General features: G+C 41.7%; 2 protein-coding genes across 2 annotated transcripts in view; both read left to right on the top strand.

The window, feature by feature from the left end:
- LOC149816276 (DNA topoisomerase 1 alpha-like) overlaps positions 1–2,100 on the top strand; it is a 46,405-nt gene extending 44,305 nt beyond the window's left edge. The window contains exons 9-16 of the mRNA XM_089987938.1: positions 322–402; positions 510–600; positions 684–817; positions 943–1,026; positions 1,118–1,207; positions 1,304–1,407; positions 1,489–1,657; positions 1,737–2,100. Coding sequence (XP_089844064.1) covers positions 322–402; positions 510–600; positions 684–817; positions 943–1,026; positions 1,118–1,207; positions 1,304–1,407; positions 1,489–1,657; positions 1,737–1,805 — 822 coding nt within the window. The 3' untranslated portion in view covers positions 1,806–2,100. The remainder of the gene's footprint in view (positions 1–321; positions 403–509; positions 601–683; positions 818–942; positions 1,027–1,117; positions 1,208–1,303; positions 1,408–1,488; positions 1,658–1,736) is intronic.
- A 13,209-nt stretch (positions 2,101–15,309) lies between these two features.
- LOC149816275 (protein GAMETE EXPRESSED 1-like) lies at positions 15,310–17,484 on the top strand. The gene is made up of 7 exons (XM_089986863.1): positions 15,310–15,647; positions 15,740–16,324; positions 16,416–16,458; positions 16,601–16,787; positions 16,878–17,034; positions 17,138–17,211; positions 17,291–17,484. The coding sequence occupies exons 1-7, from the start codon at positions 15,310–15,312 to the stop codon at positions 17,482–17,484; spliced, it is 1,578 nt and encodes a 525-aa protein (XP_089842989.1).
- The last annotated feature ends 1,140 nt before the right edge of the window (positions 17,485–18,624 follow it).

Genomic DNA, 18,624 nt, shown 5'->3' with positions numbered 1-18,624 from the left:
AATCGAAATACTTTTACTCTTGATGCCACTTTTACATGTTTTAATCTGCTGTAGTCTAGAAATTTTGGTAATTATATTGGTGATCTCATTTGTTACTTTCACATCAGATAGTTTAGTCCATCTTAGATTAACCTCTCTTACTCGTGCCATAAAAGCCTTTTAGTAGCTCAGTAGTCTTCCAGGTAGCTAGGGCAAGTAATTAAATGGCTGGCTTATGTGTTTGTATCTGTGGCTTTGCTGGTGTGTGTGTGATTTTCGTGTGTACAACTCTATATAACTCTCACGAATATGCTGCTTCTGAATTTGATAAATTTCTTACAGGATGATGATGAGGCAGATACTGTCGGCTGCTGCACTCTGAAGGTTGAAAATGTTACGTTACGACCGCCTAGGTCACTTGAGGTAATGCATCGCATCAGTACAATACAATAACAAAAATCTATTGAAGGGTCTCTTGTTTTCCCATCTGTTATTCCCCACCTATTCTTTTATAATTTATGTATTTTCAGTTTGATTTCCTCGGAAAAGATTCAATCAGATATAGGAACACGGTGGAAGTCGAGCTTCCTGTATATGAGGCAATTGGGAAATTCAAATCTGGTCAGTTGATCCTCCACCTTTTCAGTAGTCTTTTCTGATGTAATGTGTTTGGTCACTGTTATCTTTTGCTTTTTGTTGATCAGGTAAAAAAGAGGGAGATGATCTTTTTGACAAGCTGGATACAACTAAGCTTAATGCACATCTGAAAAGTCTTATGCCAGGCCTCACGGCAAAGGTGTTTCGTACATACAATGCCTCTATCACATTGGATACAGAGGTATTTTTTTCCTATATTCTTTAACTATCTGTTACCTTTTTTCCTGATTTGCCTGTTTCCTCTGTTGACATGCCATGTTCCCTTCTCTCCCCTTTCTTTTATATGATTTCTGCACTGATGGGCAGTTGCGGCAAGAGGAAGGTAGTGGTGGCTGGGAAAGTAAATCTGTGGTAGAAAAAATTGCCGCTTATCAGTTGGCAAATAAGAAGGTAAGAATGCTTCTTTCTACAAAGATGCACTTATTTGACCTATTTTTGGTGGACATCTATTTACCATCACTGCTATGGCGTATTTTTACAGGTTGCAATTATTTGCAATCATCAGCGTGCTGAATCTAAATCACATGGTGCCCAGATGGAAAAGTTGTCTGAGAAGAAGGCTAAAGCAGAGGTTGCATTCATAAATGATTAGAATATGGTTATTTTGCCAATTGATTTTGTACAAATTACCCATTGCATACCAAATTCTTTGCAATGCTAATTGTAGGAGGAACTGGGGGCACTGGAAGAGGATCTGCGCAGGGCAAAGAAAGGGAAACCCCCAGCACGTGATCCTGATGGAACACCTAGAAAAGCATTGGCGCCTGAATCGTATTCCAACATTTCTTCATAAGTTTTAGCTCTTTTATGCTTCACTAAGAAAATAGAAGCTTACCCTTTGTTGACATGCAGGCTAATGAAGAAGATTGCAGCAGCTAAAGAAAAACTTGAAAAGGTAGACAGGGATATAAATACAAAAGAGGAGATGAAAAATGTTGCCTTGGGCACGTCAAAGATCAATTATATGGATCCACGGATATCGGTTGCATGGTGCAAGCGTAATGAGGTTCCTATTGAGAAGGTTAACTATTTCCATCCTTTTTCAAATGGAACCATCTTAGAAGACCCCTGTTCTACCATTCTGAGCTGGCTTTTTGCAGATATTCAACAAGTCACTTCTGGCAAAGTTTGCATGGTCGATGGATGTGGAGCCTGAATATAGCTTCTGAGTGACGAAACCTAGAAGGTACCATCAAAATTTTCAAGGCACAAGAGGTGGATTCTCCCATGGTACGATCTCTTAAATTGGTCTCATTCATACTCATCAAAGATGCAATTCTTTCCTTGGAGAAAATTCTGCATTGCATGTGCTCGCTTGGTTAGTCTGAGCCCAACCCGTGCTTTCTGGCTGGAGACCAAAGAAGCCTTCAATTGAACAGTTGTATCATGCGAGATTCCTTTTCCTACGTCTCAAAATATGTATTGACATTAGCAACATTCAAAGCAAGGGTTCTATTGCTTTTATTCCTCTTTGGTTTCTTTCTGCTTTCCTTTTTAAAATATGTTTTGTTTCAAGGGCAAGTAATGCTGGTTTGTTAGGGGAAGCCAGACACTAATCTGAGGTGATTTTAGTGACTACCAGGGGGTCATTTAGTGTTTTTTTGCTTGGAATTATTGTTTTTGATGGGATGAATGGTGATTTTATGGTGGTTTGCCCCATGTGGTCGATGTCTATCATTCTTTTGACGTCCCCATTTAGAATTTGGTGAATGGTGGGTGTCCTCAAAAGTGTGCATATGTGACCAACGGGGACTCCGCTTGTGTGTAGGAGCAGTTAGTGCACATCACCTTGTGTTGGGACGTTGCAAGTTCGAATCCCTATGGTATAGTTGTATAACTGGTAGGGGTCTGCCTAACCCCAGCTTTCTCTGTCGAAAAAAAAAGTGTGCATAAGTGGTATCAATGCTCACTGTTGGTAATGGCATGCATTTTGACATGCACCAAGGAGAAATCTTACCCTGATTTGTGGCCTTAAACAACAATGATGACCCATTGGAGTGGGATAGGATAAAACAACTGCCCGTTGAAAAAGAGCTAATGGACTGGTAACTGGTCGAGACGTTTTACATGTTACATGTACAGATTACTTGATAACAGTTTGATACAAATTTGGGGCGTTAGTATTTGACAGGTATTGAGAATAGGTTGCACTCTATAAATTAGATTTCGTCTAAAAGACGATTAATTTTCTGTCATCCAAGTAACCTAAGGCCACAAAAATGGTGATATTTGGATGGATTCGATTTGCTCAAAAGTTTTTGGCAAGTTGGTGAATTCGTAATGGACACAGTCCAGGTGCTTGTTCCTTTTGTGCCCGCTAGTTTGTGAATCACTTTTCTTTTCTTCCCCCAACTGGTTTGTGAACAAGTATTGCTGAACTCTGTTTTCTTCCCCGCCCCTCCCCACAAAATGGTTGGAAAGCCTCAATATTTGCAGTAAACAAGGTCCACAGAGCTCGTTTCAGACATGACTTGAGAGAGGATTTTTTCCCTGATAACGAGGAACCTTTGCTGAGAACTGGGTCACTTAAATGGGCTCACCACTCCCCTACAAGGTAACCTGGGTGGGGCCACCGATACCCAAGCCCTTGAGGAGCTATTGGTATATATATAAGGAAATATTGTGTACACTTGAGTGCATTGAAGTTGAGCTTCCACAGCTGTTGATTTCATAAAAAATTTTGAGATACGAGACGGGCCGAGTTAACTCGGCAACCAATTTTCCTCGGCTGCACGAATCTCTCTCTCTCTCTCTCTCTCTCTCTATATATATATATATATATATATATATATATATATAAGATCTGGGTTTCTCGTTGAAATCCTGTTAAGTGGGAAGAAGGTGGGTTGATCTCTTGGGAGCGAAGTTTTTTCTCGATTTCATTGTCATAAAACTTGGATTTTTCTACTTGATTGTTCTGAAAAAAACATAGGATATGCTTTGGATGTAAAATTCTTTAGGAGTCTCAAAATCAAGTTTGGCCGAAGCTGCCTAGGGAAAGCCATTAGTGGGTTAGTTTCCATCTATTTGGAACACATTGACTCATTTTCTTACCACTTTGGCATTAGTCTTCGTCACGCTGCTAAATGTTTGAATAGTAATGGTATTGAATGTTTTGTGGTTTTGGGATATTTTCACACACACACACACACACATATATATACATATATATATATGTATGTATGGAAAAATCTTAAAATAGTAAACCTTAAATAGGTATTGTCAAATATTAAATAAAATGCAAACAAACATATATAAATCTTTTATCATAACAACCAAACACAAATACTACAAGGCTATATTAAATATATATCTAAAAAAAATTAAAAAATGAATATATATATATATATATATATATATATATATATATATATAACTCAATTTTCGATTTAACCAAAAGACAAAAAAGTTGATCAAACTGAAATACTGCAAGATGATTTCACAAGAATTGCTGCAAAGAGAAAAAGGAAAACAATTAGGGTACCACAACAACAACAACAACTACGCCTTCATCCCAAAACAATTGGGGTCAGCGATATGAACCAAAAAAGAAATTCATTTTGGGTCTTCCACATGAATCCTTTTCCTCCAATCATTTCTATCCAACGCCATGTCCTCGGTGAGGTTCAAAGCATTCATATCCTTTCCTATCATCTCCATCCAAGTCTTCCTAGGCCTACCCCGACCTCTTTTAACTAATATATTTTCCCATTTCTCCAACCTTCTAACTGGAGCATCATTAGGCCTTCGCCGAATATGTCCAAACCACCGTAAACGATTCTCTCGCATCTTATTTTCAATGGGTGCAACACCTACCTTCTTACGTATCTCTTCGTTCCGAATCTTATCTTTTATTGTATTTCCACACATCCATCTAAGCATCCGCATCTCAGCTACACTCATTTTTTGAATATGATGTCTCTTGGCAGCCCAACATTCCGTACCATATAGTAAAGCGGGTCTAATAGTCGTCCTATAAAACTTTCCCTTCAACCGCAATGGCATTCTACGATCGCACAGCACTCCAGTAGCACTTTTCCATTTCATCCACCCAACCTTTATCCTATGATTTACATCTCCATCAATTTCTCCATACTTTTGAATGATGGATCCCAAATATTTGAAATAATCATTCACCGGTATATCTTGCTCACCAAGTTTCACTACACTCCCATCACTACTTCGTTGCTTACTAAACCGACATTCCATATATTCAGTCTTACTCTTACTCAACTTAAAACCTCTAGCTTCCAATGTCTGTCTCCATAATTCTAACTTAGCATTAACCCCAGCTCTAGACTCATCAATCAAAACAATATCATCAGCAAACAACATACACCACGGTACATTTTCTTGAATTGATCTCGTAAGCTCATCCATCACTATCGCAAATAGGAAAGGGCTTAAAGCAGATCCTTGATGTAACCCAACCGTTATCGGAAAATTGGTTGTCACCCCTCCACAAGTGCGGACATTGGTCACTACTCCTTCATACATATCTTTAATTATACTAATGTACTTGAGAGAAACACCTTTCTTCATCATTGTCCACCAGAGAACGTCCCTAGGTACTCTATCGTATGCCTTCTCTAAATCAATAAAAACCATATGCAAATCTTTGTTCCTCTCTCTATGTCTTTCAATAAGTTGTCTAAGAAGATGTATAGCTTCCATAGTTGATCTTCCAGGCATAAAACCAAATTGATTCTCCGATATCATGACAACCTTCCTCAACCTAGACTCAATCACCCTCTCCCAAAGTTTCATAGTATGACTCATGAGTTTTATACCACGATAGTTTGTGCAATCTTGTATATCACCCTTATTCTTATATAAAGGCACCAAAGTACTCTTCCTCCACTCATTAGGCATCTTATTTGTTCGCCAAATCAAGTTAAAAAGATTTTTCAACCATTCTAAACCTTTCTCTCCCAAGCATTTCCAAGCCTCGATAGGTATACCATCTGGGCCAACTGCCCTTCTTGATTTCATTTTCTTCAAAGCCTCTGCAATTTCTTTCTTTTGAATCTTGCGCATGAAGTCACGATTTATCTCATGAAAAGGAAAACAATTAGGGTAATAAAGGGAAAAATGTTAGGGTTCTAACGAAAAACAAACATAAAAAAAAAGAGAGACCACAATGACTATATATGAGACATTCATTGCATACAAAGATACAGACATTCACAACAAGTATTTGCAAATATCAATAGGTATTTGCGAATATCAATAGATATTTGCAGACGAACACGAGGAGTATTTAGTTAAAGGAGTATCATAAGTTTTTTTTTTCGTGAAGGTTGTACTATATTTAGGTTGAATGTCAGAAACATTCGTAACAAGTATTTGTAAATGTCAATAGACATTTGAGAACCTTCTTAAAGAGTATTTACTTAAAGGAGATTCATAAGTTTTTATAGTGACTAGGTCCAAATTTGCAAAAACATGAGTTGCATTTGACTTTAGTGACTAGTAGCCCAGTACCAATGTGAGCTTTTAACAGACCCAACAAGTCTAGACCCAAAGTGAGCTCCCAACGAATCTTTAAGACTTCACCTAAAATCGATCCCATGTAAACAGGTTGGATTTGGGTAAGGAAACTCAGACCCAGGCTGGATATAATGAGATGCAAGTTAATTGGATCTAGATTTGGATTTGGACTTGGATGATGAGAGCCTATACCACGTCAATACTCAAGTTTAATCTTGTCAAACTTCGAGTCAGTCTGGATCAACATATGTTTACCCCACCAATATCACAATGGGTTTGAATTCAAAAGTTTTAAATACAAAAAATGGTCATACGGTCCTTGCAAAATAGTAAGCTTTTGAAATGCCTACCAAATTCACAAAATCTCCGGCATATCCAAAATTGCTGATTTCTGATTTTTTTAAGATATTTTTGCCCTTCGCACATGCAAATCGGATGAGGTTCAAGCAATATATAGGCACACTTTAGAAAGTTCTCAACGCGTTAATAAAAAAAGAGATTTTGCAAACATTTACAAATACAGAATGACTTTTGTAAATATAGTACAACTGTCTCAAAGCAAAAACAAACAGAGGTGCATGCATTTTAATTTACAGATGGAATGAAGTTTAGACCTGATTTATATATGGCAGATTGTGCCATATAAATTCAACTAACTACAAAAAAAAATTATAAAATTTATCTCATTCTGTAAATTCATTCATGGGCTGATGGTTTTTCATTACAATCAAATCAGATAGGTCTATTTTGAAAATGAAAAATTGGTTTCGATAAAAGAATTATTTCTCTCTTATTTGAGTAAGTGGTTTTGCTAGTTAGAGTTTGAATCCGGTCTGTAACATCTCAAAATCTAGATTCTGGTTCATGTACTCCCTGTCAAGATAACAATTCCCGATTGAGTTTTGGACCTAACTCTAAGATGTCCAAGATAACCGTGGTTCTCGTAACTCTTTTAAGGGGTGTTTGCATTATGCTATTTTTTTTTGTGTGATGAGGAACCCTCTCCGAGAACTGGGTAACTTAATGGGCCCACCCCCTTTGCAAGGTAAACCCATGGGATCAACGACACCCAAAACCTTAAGATGCTGAAAACCTCGTTAAAGACTAAGTTTTAGGCATAAGCTAGCTTTACCCTGTTAAACCGGGTTTGATGGCTTGTTTAACCTGGTTTCTACAAAATTGGGTTATAATCAAGTTTTACAAAATTGTTTAATAGGGGTTTGCACATTTTATGCATCAAAAGTTCAAAACCTTGGTTTCGGTCTTACTGGATCCAACATCACTATATATATTTCAGATCTGTATTAAATCGTACAATATTGAAGCATATTCAAATTCGTTCCTCGGATTTGGATCAACTGCACCACGTTCAGGTTTTGATTCAGACAGGCAGTATCCGGCCCATATCCAATCCATTTGCAGCCCTTATAAGTTATGACAGGTGATACGGGTGATGAAGGTGATGACTCGGCTTCAATCACAAATCCCACTTAATAAATTAAAAATTTTGCCTTTTTTTTTAAATCACAAAATCGTTCAAATTAAAAAAATACAAAAGTACATAAAAATAAGAAAAATCACCAAGTATAAGAAATATAAAAACCGCATTAACGGTACGATAATATCGTAATAAAGATGTGATATTTTTCCAAATAGGTGATATTTTAAAAAAATATCACGGTTTTTTTGGATTACATCGGTTTTTGAAAATCTCGTGAAAAGATGGCCGATATCTATGATTACGGACTTTCAATGTATCAAAAAACAAGTATGGATCCCCAGCATTTGACATAGGATGGGTTCTACATCCAATCCGAGCCGTCCATCCAACAGCTAGGATCGGTCCACGTTCTCGCCAGGATGTGGACTGATGCATCTGGACGGCTAGTATCAACATAGGATCCTATCGAGAGAGAGAGAGAGAGAGAGAGAGAGAGAGAGAGAGAGAGAGAGAGAGAGAGAGAGAGAGAGAGAGACGAACTATAACCATCAACATTACGAAAAAGGTTCAACCAACCTTGAACCCGTCGAAAACACAAAAAAGGCCCAGAAAACAAAAATAAAAAACAAAAGACACAGTAAACCGACGAGATTCAGCCTGGATCAAGGGGAGGCTAGGGTGACAGATTGCGTTGAAGATCTGGGAGGCTAATGCGCAGAATGGCGTACACGTCTGCCAAAATACAATTTACTAATTTATTGAAAACTGTCGAAACTTGCCAAAAAATTACATTGTTGTGGGTCATCCAAACGCCCCACCAGGATGAGAGTAACCACGTTCGTCAAATAATCCATCATTTCTTACAACTGCGAACTGGCTGAGGGCCCCATAACAGGTCGATAGCGAACGACTCTTGTCGCACGCTAACAACCTGCTTATTCCAGGTAACCTTAAAAATGTTTTTGAAAAACAGGGCACTCCCAAAAAAGGTGAAACACAGATTCTTCGGCCGCCTCGCACAACACACATTTACTCAGAAGATGGAAGCCGATGGATTTGAAGAAGTTGTCCATCTGCACCTGTTCGTGTAAGATAAGCCATGCCAGGAAGCATGAGCGAGGAGTCGATCCCTTGCCCCAGATAAGGCACACAGGAAACGGTTCACCCCTGAAGGAAGAAGAGAGAGGTAGCAGGCTTTTGTGCGAAAAGAGTCGTTAGGCGCAAAGGCGCGGCCAAAGAACTAGGACTGTGGGTCATCATTGCCATCATTTAAAAGAACAACAAACCAAGCTTGGATCCACGAACGACGCAACTACGACACGGTTTGTCGAATCATGTGGTAGCCACCAAACAACGATTCAATAGCCCCGTATTTAGCGAGAAGAACGCTTGTACAGGGGGATCCTGGTTGGTGCGCAAGCCAGCTTTGCTTCACGACGAGTATCATACTCCTCAACCTGGGATTCGGGACCCCCAAACCCGCCTCATACAGAGAAAGCCCTCCCACCCCACCAGGTGGCGGTTGGTGCTGGTACCTTGCCCAGACCACAGAAAGTTCGTCAACACCCGAGAGAGCTTCTTACTGACCCCCATAGGCATCAGAAACATAAACATAAAGAATTCTGACATAACATTTAAAACATGCTTGATGAGAGTAAGTCTACCAGCTATAGAAATGTAGGAAGCTTGTCAGGCCGATATTTTGTTTTGAACCCTTTGGAGAGTTGCGTTTCAGGTTATCGTTGGGATACGCGTGATCTGGAGTGGCAAACCCAGATAAGAAAAGGAGTTTTCTGAGACAACGCATCTGAAGATCCGCTTTTCCATGGCTAGCATAGACGTAGGGGCATTGACCATGGACAAACAACACTCATCATTGTTCATAGATAAACCTGACATCGATAGGAAAGAAAGAAGGATAAGCTTGAATCTTAACATTTGTTGGATAGAGGCCCTGCCGAAAATAATCATGCCATCGACGTAGGTAAGGATATGACTCAGGAACTCCTGGATACTGAGAGAATCAATTAGACCACACTCCACTATCCTCTTAAACAAAACCACAAGGCCTTCAGAAACGACGTTAAAGAGTAAAGGAGATAGGGGGCATCCTTGCCGAAGACCATGACCAAGTTTGAACTGCTGGCCACGGACCCCATTAATCTGAATTTGGGACTGGGCATTGGTAACCAGCTCACGCTCCCAGCTAGAGAAGCGCCTACCAAAGCCAAAATTTGTCAGAATATGGAAAATGAAAGGCCAATGAACCGAGTCGTAGGCTTTATGGAAGTCAAGCTTAAGAGTGAAGAAAGGTTGCCCGCTGATCTTGAGAGAGTGCAACACTTTTGTGGCCAGAACGAAAGAATATTGCAGCCATTTATAAGGGATGAAGGCAAACTATGCATCCCCAAAAGCTGAAGAGTGACTGAATGCATCCTATTTGACATGACCTTGGCAATAATCCGGTATAAACCCCCTAACACAGATATGGGGCGGAACCGCGAGATGTCTGATGCGGCTACGTCCTTAGGAATAAGAGAAACAATAGCCAGGTGAGAGTGAATCGGTAATCGACCATTGCGATGAAACTCAGCAAAGACACTAAGATTGTCACTCTTAACGCAGTACCAGAATATGCGAAAGAAATCTACAGGATACCCATCAAATTCTGAAGCTTTCCAATCAGACGACTCCCGCACGACCGAGAAGATTTCATCTTCAGTGAAAGACACTTGCATCGACTTGGAGAGAGTCTGGTCCATAAACAAGACTAATGCAGGACCTATAGAACCACCTGCTGAGTGGCTGCAAGAATGCAGGTTAGTGAAATAATTGATAACAACTGGGAGGACCTGGTTGCCCGAGTAGGAAACACCTTTGATGGACATAGATTGAATGGCTTGTCTCCTATGCCTATGAGAGGCGAAGGAATGGAAGAACCTGGTGTTTTCATCACCCACTTTAAGCCATATCACCCGAGACCGCTGCTTCCAACAAATCTCATCCTTCAGTCGCCAAGATTGCAATAGCCGAGTCAACTCGGCCGATCTATCATTGAAGCTTTCAATATCGGATGCAAACAAGGAGGTCATAGCCAAGAGAGACTGATGGATAGAAGATAGCTCACGCTCCCATTCCCCCAGATTTTGGAATTTGCTTATATTATTAGAAATAAGCCAAGATTTGATGTCACAAGATAAGCATAATAGTTTAACTAGGCACCAGGATGTCGTCCAGGTTGCAAAGCAAGGTCTACTCCTAGACTTTAGGATGATCGACTCGAAACCCTCCTCCTTAAGCCACCATTGCTCAAATCTGAAGGTTCTGCAGCCGGAGAAGCCATGCCCCCATCAGATAACAACCTGACTATGATCCGAGACGGATGGGAGAAGGAGACAACACTAGATGTCATTGAGAGAGCCCAACAGATCCGGGGATACGAGCACCCTGTCGAGCAAACGGTAGCATGGGCGAGTTCGTCGATTGGTTCAAGAGAAAGCTTTACTGATATGAGGGACGGGGTACAACCGGTGCATCTGAATCAAGTTTTGAAAGCCAATCATGGAAGCCGAGTAGGAAACCAGAATGCTTGAGTCATTTGACGAAAGCAGGCAATTGAAATCTCCCATGATAAGATACTGCTCCCTAAAGGATTCAATGACCCTATTCAGGTCTAACCAAAACTCCTCCCGACAGATCTGGCGGTGAGGACCGTACACCATGGTGACCACGGCCGGCACAGGCTTGGCTGGAAGGGAAAGGGCGATGGAGATGGAAAACGTGTCGTCGTCCAATTGGTGTAAGCCTAGAGAAGGCTTCCCTTGGATGAGGATACCTCCCGCATAATGAAGCGCAGGCTTGAAAAAAAAATTTGCACCACGCCAGATTTCAAAAATGACTGAGCGTGAGACGTCCGCTATCTTTGTCTCACATAGAACGATTAGATCAGGTTGTTCTTGATGGATCCAACTCACAAGGAATAGACGCTTAGAGGGGAAATTCAGGTCTCGAATATTCCAGCAAAGAATCTTCATAACTGAAAATTCGAAAAACCCCGAGGAGTACGATTTCGTATCGAACGCCTAGGAGATACCAAACTGGCAGGAGGGAGAATGCGAGGGCCGACGACATCCCCTGATGAAGAGACCACCCCGCCCAGGAGGTGAATATCCCCTGACCGAAGGAGGAGGCGTGGTGACATTTGGGATATGTGCATCAACAACGACCACAGTCGACAAATTATCTGTGATAGCAGCGAAGGTCTCACGCATAAGATTATAGATGCCTTGGATCTGCGATTGGGGTAGTGATAGATCGAGACATCGAGCTGCTTCGGCCACAGACATACCCATTGTGAATGAGAGAGGACTGCGCGGAGAAGGCAAAGTGGCGATCAAAAGTGAGGGTGAGATGGGAGAGCCCCCCTGGCAATCAAAGTCGTATTCCCTAGTGAATGAGGTAATGACAGAGGAAGACAGATTACAACAAGCCACGATGAATGGAGGGGGACGAACAAGACTGTTGGAAATCAGGCATAGCAGAAAGACGTTACATCTATCTTTAAGAGACGATACCAAAGCCGAGAGGCCCTCCACGAGCATGCAGATGAATTGAGGCCAAACTGAGACTCCAATAAGATGATGCTGATAGACCCAGGCAGAAACCGAAGCATCTGATACCTGAACCGTCGGCTGCGGTAAAGGCCCAAGATCTGAACCACCATTGATCAGCGTAGACAGAAATGATGATGCAGCCTTTACAGAGGGGCAGAGAGAAAACTGTGGCGCCTGGATGACCACTGAAAGACCCCTAGGCCAATCAACCTCGGGCAAGGGGTCCACCATAGGGATCGACTGTAGCGAAGCCCGCTTCTCGAGCCTCCATGAATCCCACGAAAGACTGCATGTGCGAAAATGAGGCAAAGATTGCTCAGAACTCCCACCAGCCCACCCTAGAGCCGGCCTGTCGCCTCGAGGAGGATAGGTACGGAGGGAGAACAGACCGTGATGCGTGCTATATGAACCGCCACACATACCAATCCTGGACTCCAAAGCGCAAAGGGGCGGTCCCCTAGGAAGAAAGAGAACTCTGAAAAAAGAGCCAAGAGAAGAGGAGACGACATTTAAGAAGGGTTGCGAGCTCCCAAACCGCGGCGTATGATTGCCGCATGCAGACCCATAGGCAGATGAAACGATAAACGTCGGCTTTTGTGAAAACGCTCGAGATGAGCAACCGCCTTGGACCAAAGTAGCCCCCAACGCCAAGGCCGCAATAGGCGAGCAAAGGGCCGACTGAGAACCTTGGAAAACCTTGCATGGGCATGAGGACCCAACGATGTCAGTCAAGGAAACCAACCTAGCCAATGGTTGTCGTTGGTCTTGAATATGGAGGAGCCAACGTGGCCACCAAAGGATAGAATGCCAAAGTCTAGGCATAGCTAACGCGAAGGGACCACCTTCCTTAGCTTTTACCTTAAAAAAAACCTCGAGAAGCAAAAAAGGGAAAAACTGAGATATAGTACTTGAGCCAGTTAGAAGAAACCCTACTAACCGCAGCAACCACCGAGCATGTGATCGACATTCCATAGCTGCAATCATCACCAGAAGAGGAACCCTCTGAGACGACGACAACACTAGATTGATGGGGAGCCAGTAATGAGGTGTAGGACCCAAGTCGGGCATTGAGGGTGAGCGGTCCACCGAGACGAACACGGTCGAGATACTTGAGCCAGAAACGCTTTCCTGTGAACGACATAGGGACAGACGACAATGGGATAGTTAGCACCCAAATAAAGTCGATCTTGAAAGCCATGAACGAAGATGAAGGATCCTGCAGTTGGCCGATCTTTACCCAAGGTGAGAACGAGGTTTTGCGTCGGGGGTGTTTAACTCGCGAAGAAGCCCGTCCACCGGAAGGAGAAGAGGTAACAACACTAAAGCGCCTGCAGACTGGGTGTCACCTGAACTGGAAAGACGAGGCACAATGTAGGCATGCACGACGCTTTCAAAAATTGAGAGATAGACAACCGGTGCACCACCAGTCCCTCGGCTTAACCCAGGGAAGAAGAGAACGAGAAAGACTGGGAAAAAAACCGCTGCCAGGATGACTTAACCTCCTGCCAGCCACGGACGACATCCGATCAGGGAGACCTACGGTAGAAAAAAGGAACACGGAGCAGGGCGCCGACAAAGCAAGCATGAAGGGACTCAACCTTGACGGCCCGCAAGAAACGTCAGATGTCACCAGGGAGCATCAAGCCGGAGGCCAGACAGAAAGTCGAACACCTCAGAGAGAGAGAGAGAGAGAGAGAGAGAGAGAGAGAGAGAGAGAGAGAGACCTTGATCTTGGCTGTCACGCGATTTACCGAGACACAACACAGAATAATAATGCCTCTTCGATGCATCCTTTAGACTTCCGTTATCGATCGACACATAAAATGGAGAATACACTGCAGAAACATGTCGATAAAGGGGAGGAAGAAGAGAAAACGGTTGAGGTACAGGTGTCATCTTCCTGACGGTTCATTACTTTCATACTTTTTTTCATGTATCTTTTCTGTTAATGTAATTACCATTGTTTTTTTTTCTTTGTTAGAAGAGTTTTATGTGAATCATTTAAGCTAAAGCGCCTTTTTTTAACATCTTAAAACATCATACCCTCTTAGTAGATGGGGTCCCCTCTTTGTCTACCGACTTGTTGACAGGCTGAATTTCACCAACCATATTAAATATCTCTTCCTTTAAATAGAAGTTTCTACTTATGTCAATAGAACGTTTCTATACTATAACACAACCCTTTTTTCCCTTCCTCGCTTATGCAAGATAATATTTGCACGAAGTGATCAACAAAACAAGGTATAAAATATTGCTTTCTGCTAGTTTGAGTTCTTTGATGCGTGAGTATCCCATTCTGCATGATTGCTTGCACATTATTCAACTTCCTTTGGTATGCATAGCTTCTGCCCTCTAGTTTTTGGGTAATGACGAAGCTTTAACTGCTACTAGCCCACAAGGGCTCTGCGTACCTGCTAGATGGATAGACTTAAAGTGTTCGAAGTTGAAGGATGTTGCCAGTTTCATATACTTGGGGTGCACGTCCCTTGCCATAAAGCTGAAGTGATGAGAAGACTTTCTTGGCGAGAAGTAAAGGGTACCGGTAGAGTTTTACAAACAGAGCTTCGGTCAATTTTTTATGCAGCGGGGCTGTATGTGCTGCTGATGACCATCCATCTAAACTTTTCACGAGATGGACACCACACCCATATAGAGGAATGCCAAGATGGGTGGCTGCATGCAACGCTGCATATAATGTGAAGTCAAATTGAAAAGCGAAAAAGGTGCAACTAGGTCTGGGTTCAACGAGATCCATATCCCTCTACCGACATAGCAGGGGTGCAAATTTTTTACAGGGAGCCACAATGTTTTCTGGTTTTTTTAGATACCCCAACATGGCACAGCAAGCCCGTTTAACTACCTTAGTTTCTTTCTTATTCTATCAAGTTTCCTAATTCCTACCATCTCATTTCTCTCTCAGGCTTTGCCTCTGATATATAAACTCGGCAAAGAACGAGCCAACTTCCATATTAACTGGTGAAGGGTGAGCTATAACTGATAATGGGTAGTCTTCATCCAATCATATTTTTATTAGTTCTGATATCTTGCTGCTTCAACTGCTATTCATGGAGTTGGTTTGCTTCTTCAACACCCTCAGAACCTAAAGGGCTTCCAAAGCTGTCGAACATCATGACTGTTGAGTTTTCTATGGATAATCTGAATGATGCCAAGGGAGTTGAGTTGGTGGAGAGAGCTAAATCAAGATTAGTGACATCAAACTCATGTTGGCAGGAAGCCTACCAGAAGCTGTTCTCAAGTTGTGGTGAGATAATTGGAAACCAAGAAAAGCAATCTAGGCTAGCTTGGCACTTGAGTGATTGTTTTCAAAAGGATTCTGGTAGGCCTGATTTCTCTGCTTGTGATTGTGGTACTCCCATGATGAAGTGCCTCAAGAGTTTGGATGAGTTTCAGCATAATATCTATCTTCAGTTCTTCCTTGAAACAAATGCTATCTGCCATCAATTACAGTTAAGTGGCACTCACTTTCTCTTTGATTGTTGACGATTTTTCTTCTCCTTTTCCTGTGCAAGTGAAGAAATTATGTTTGTGATTTCTTTAGGTCAGAAGCATTTAAGGGCAAAACGGAGAGGTTAGTGAACGATTTGCAAAGGTCGGCCAGTTATGCAGAGGAGAAACTCGAGACTATAGAGGAAAAGTCTGACTTTTTACGAAATTCCGATCACATTCATGATTCATTGGCTTCGATCGATCTGCAAACTGAAGAACTGGTTCGTACTTCTAGAGTTGTCGAAGACCATATAGGAATGGTGTTGGACAAATCAAAAGCTGTCTTTGAGCAATCCAAAGAAATAGCTGTTTCACAGTCTGCTCTACAACAAGGTCAGGAAGAGATGAAAGAAAGGCTCAGTTCTAGCATGGCAATCCTTAGTGAGTCTTCTGAGAGTTTGGGTCAGGGGATTGCGAAATTGCAGAAGGAAACCTTGGAGATTGAAAGGGAGATATATCAAGTTGGTGATAGCATGTCCTTGCAGATGAAGAGCCTGCAAGATAAAGCTGATGATATTGAGAATGTTGCAGCTGTATCATTGGATAAACAGCGGCAGCTCCTGGATGGTCAGTCTCAAGCTCTTCAGGGGCTTAATTCTATTACCCAGTTTCTGTCACAAGCACTAGAGGAGAGCAGGTACTTTCTCATCTTCCAAAACTACATTAATCACAACCACCATCATCAAATTGAAAGACTTGGTTCTCTTCTCTATTACTTTCCATTGCAGGGCTAATTTGCAGAAATTAGCGGACTTTGGTGAGAAACAACAGGTGGAGCTTCTCTGACGGCAGGCGCAGCTTCATGAGGCTCATGATCACCTTGTTCAGAATTCAATATCCACATTGGCAGCACAGGTTATTAAATTCAAAGTTCATTCATGTTACCAGGAGAAACTTGTGTTTCTATATTCAGGAGGCATTTGAAAAGAAGCAGGCGACCATGTTCACTGCTCTAGAGAAGTTGTTTCAACTACAAAATGACATTCCATTGGAATCTCGTGCCATAAAATCTTTCTTCTTCTACTTGGGCATGGTTTTCGTCATCTACATGATGACTAGCGCAAAACAAACATTTGGTGCTAGAGCACGACTCTATTTTGGTGAGTTTCTTTTGAGAAATGCAAATCATGTTTCCACACAACTAAAATAAACTTATCCAAATTTGCATGTCTAACATGATACAATTACAGGCCTCTGCATTGTGTTTGCAATGGAAATTTTGTTAGTCCGAGTTGGAGCTAATGATCTTGATCTGCAATCTTGGGTTTCATCCAAGGTGTTGTTGGTCAGGTTATCCTTTTTATTGGCTGCCTTGATCCAGCTTCTGTACTCTGTTTTCAGTTTCAGGTGAGGATTAGGTGACATTTCCATCAAAAGATTCATGTGGATGTCTTTTTTTCTGAATTATAAAGTTATGGATATTTAGAACATATATACCATGACTGTGCAGGGATTATGAAATTCTTAATCATAGGATGCTATTGACAGTAATCGAGAAACTGAACGCCATAGAGGGAAATGATGGTAGGACACAATCATCAAACAGTTTTTTGAATCCCCTGTTTTCCAGCTTAGAACTAATATTTAGCTTCTCTTTTTGCAGATAATGACATGATATCAGTGGATGATACTGGATACCTTTCATTGATTAACTCAGAACTACCAGAAGATGAGGATATCTGTAAAGATCCTGATTATCATCTTCCAGAGGAAGTAGGGGAAAACTCAGTTAGTACCTCCACTTATCAGACATACAATTTCCGGCCTGGGAATAGGCATATAAAATCTTATATTTAGGCTACATTATATATAAAACAATCAAATCAACAAATTATGGAAAAGATTATACTTGAAACATGTAACTAGAGTACAAACAGGTGTGATCCTTTATTCTGCTAGTCGCCATGGAGTAATCCTTTAGCAACATGGTTAGCTTATCGGACATACAATTGTGTCTGCGTGCGTGTGTGGCTGGGGTGTGGATGGGATGGGAGTGCCATAAAGAAATGTCCAAGCTACAAGGAGGACCACTTTTCATATTAGTTTCATGTCTCAGTAGATAGTCCTACATAAAAGTCAATCATATGTATATGATTAACTGCACTGAGCCCATTGAATACACTGAAGTAGAGCAGATGACAAGTTGAAAAGTTGGTTGGGTGAAGTAAATGGGTTAATGATATCAACAACAACCAAACAGTAGGCTTTATATCAACACAGAGCAAAGTCCTTACAGTAGGCTTTATATCAACACAGAAGTATGCTTCACTTTCATGAGTCAGATGTTGAAATATAAACTTCTCAGCCAAACCAGTCTCCGCTGTGCCGATTGCCATGAGGAAGATTGCCATACCCCCAACCCCATGCCAAGGAACAGCACTTTCCCTTCGGGCATTTGATAATCCAGGGTACCAGAATGATAAGAATCCGAACAACCACTGGCCCACCAAAAAAAAAAGTTAATGGGGACAGGTTTCAGGATTAAAAATTGATTATCCATGTGATGTACTTTTATCCCCAGGATCTAATCTCTGATTCCACACTACCAAATACCTTTTTTTGCCCAAAAAGGGTTGGGCATAGGCGCTGGAAGCAAGATCCTAGCCACGGAGTTTTTCCCTCAGGGGGTCGATTTACGTTCTACCTGTTACCCAGCGTATAATTAAATAAAAAAACTTGTTTTTTATAAGGGTTCCGCCTTCCTGGCTAGGAGCAACCATGGTTGGTCATGTGACATGGACGACCACGGTGCGAAACCGACCCGGGGCATCACTTCCCTTCCTGCAAGGCCGAAGCTGGGTGTACTTCCTGCGGGACAGGAGGACCTCTTATGTTTTACCAACCGGAGGCCTGCCAAACGTGCGGTTCGTCACAGGGGTTTTCTTTTGGTCTAGCCATTTTTTCCTGAGGTAATGATGATGATAACGAGTTATCATA

Source organism: Nuphar pumila, chromosome 14, assembly GCF_984573655.1.
Source record: "Nuphar pumila chromosome 14, dmNupPumi1.hap1.1, whole genome shotgun sequence".
Classification (NCBI taxonomy): Eukaryota; Viridiplantae; Streptophyta; class Magnoliopsida; order Nymphaeales; family Nymphaeaceae; genus Nuphar; species Nuphar pumila.
This window is presented reverse-complemented; position numbering and strand designations above follow the sequence as displayed.

Bases quoted from the DNA above. Each gene is read 5' to 3' on its own strand.
- LOC149816275 (XM_089986863.1), top strand. From the start codon at position 15,310: ATGACTGTTGAGTTTTCTATGGATAATCTGAATGATGCCAAGGGAGTT. The intron at 16,459-16,600 runs GTGGAGCTTCTC...TTCTATATTCAG, and splicing joins ACTTTGGTGAGAAACAACAG to GAGGCATTTGAAAAGAAGCA. The intron at 17,212-17,290 runs GTAGGACACAAT...CTCTTTTTGCAG, and splicing joins CGCCATAGAGGGAAATGATG to ATAATGACATGATATCAGTG.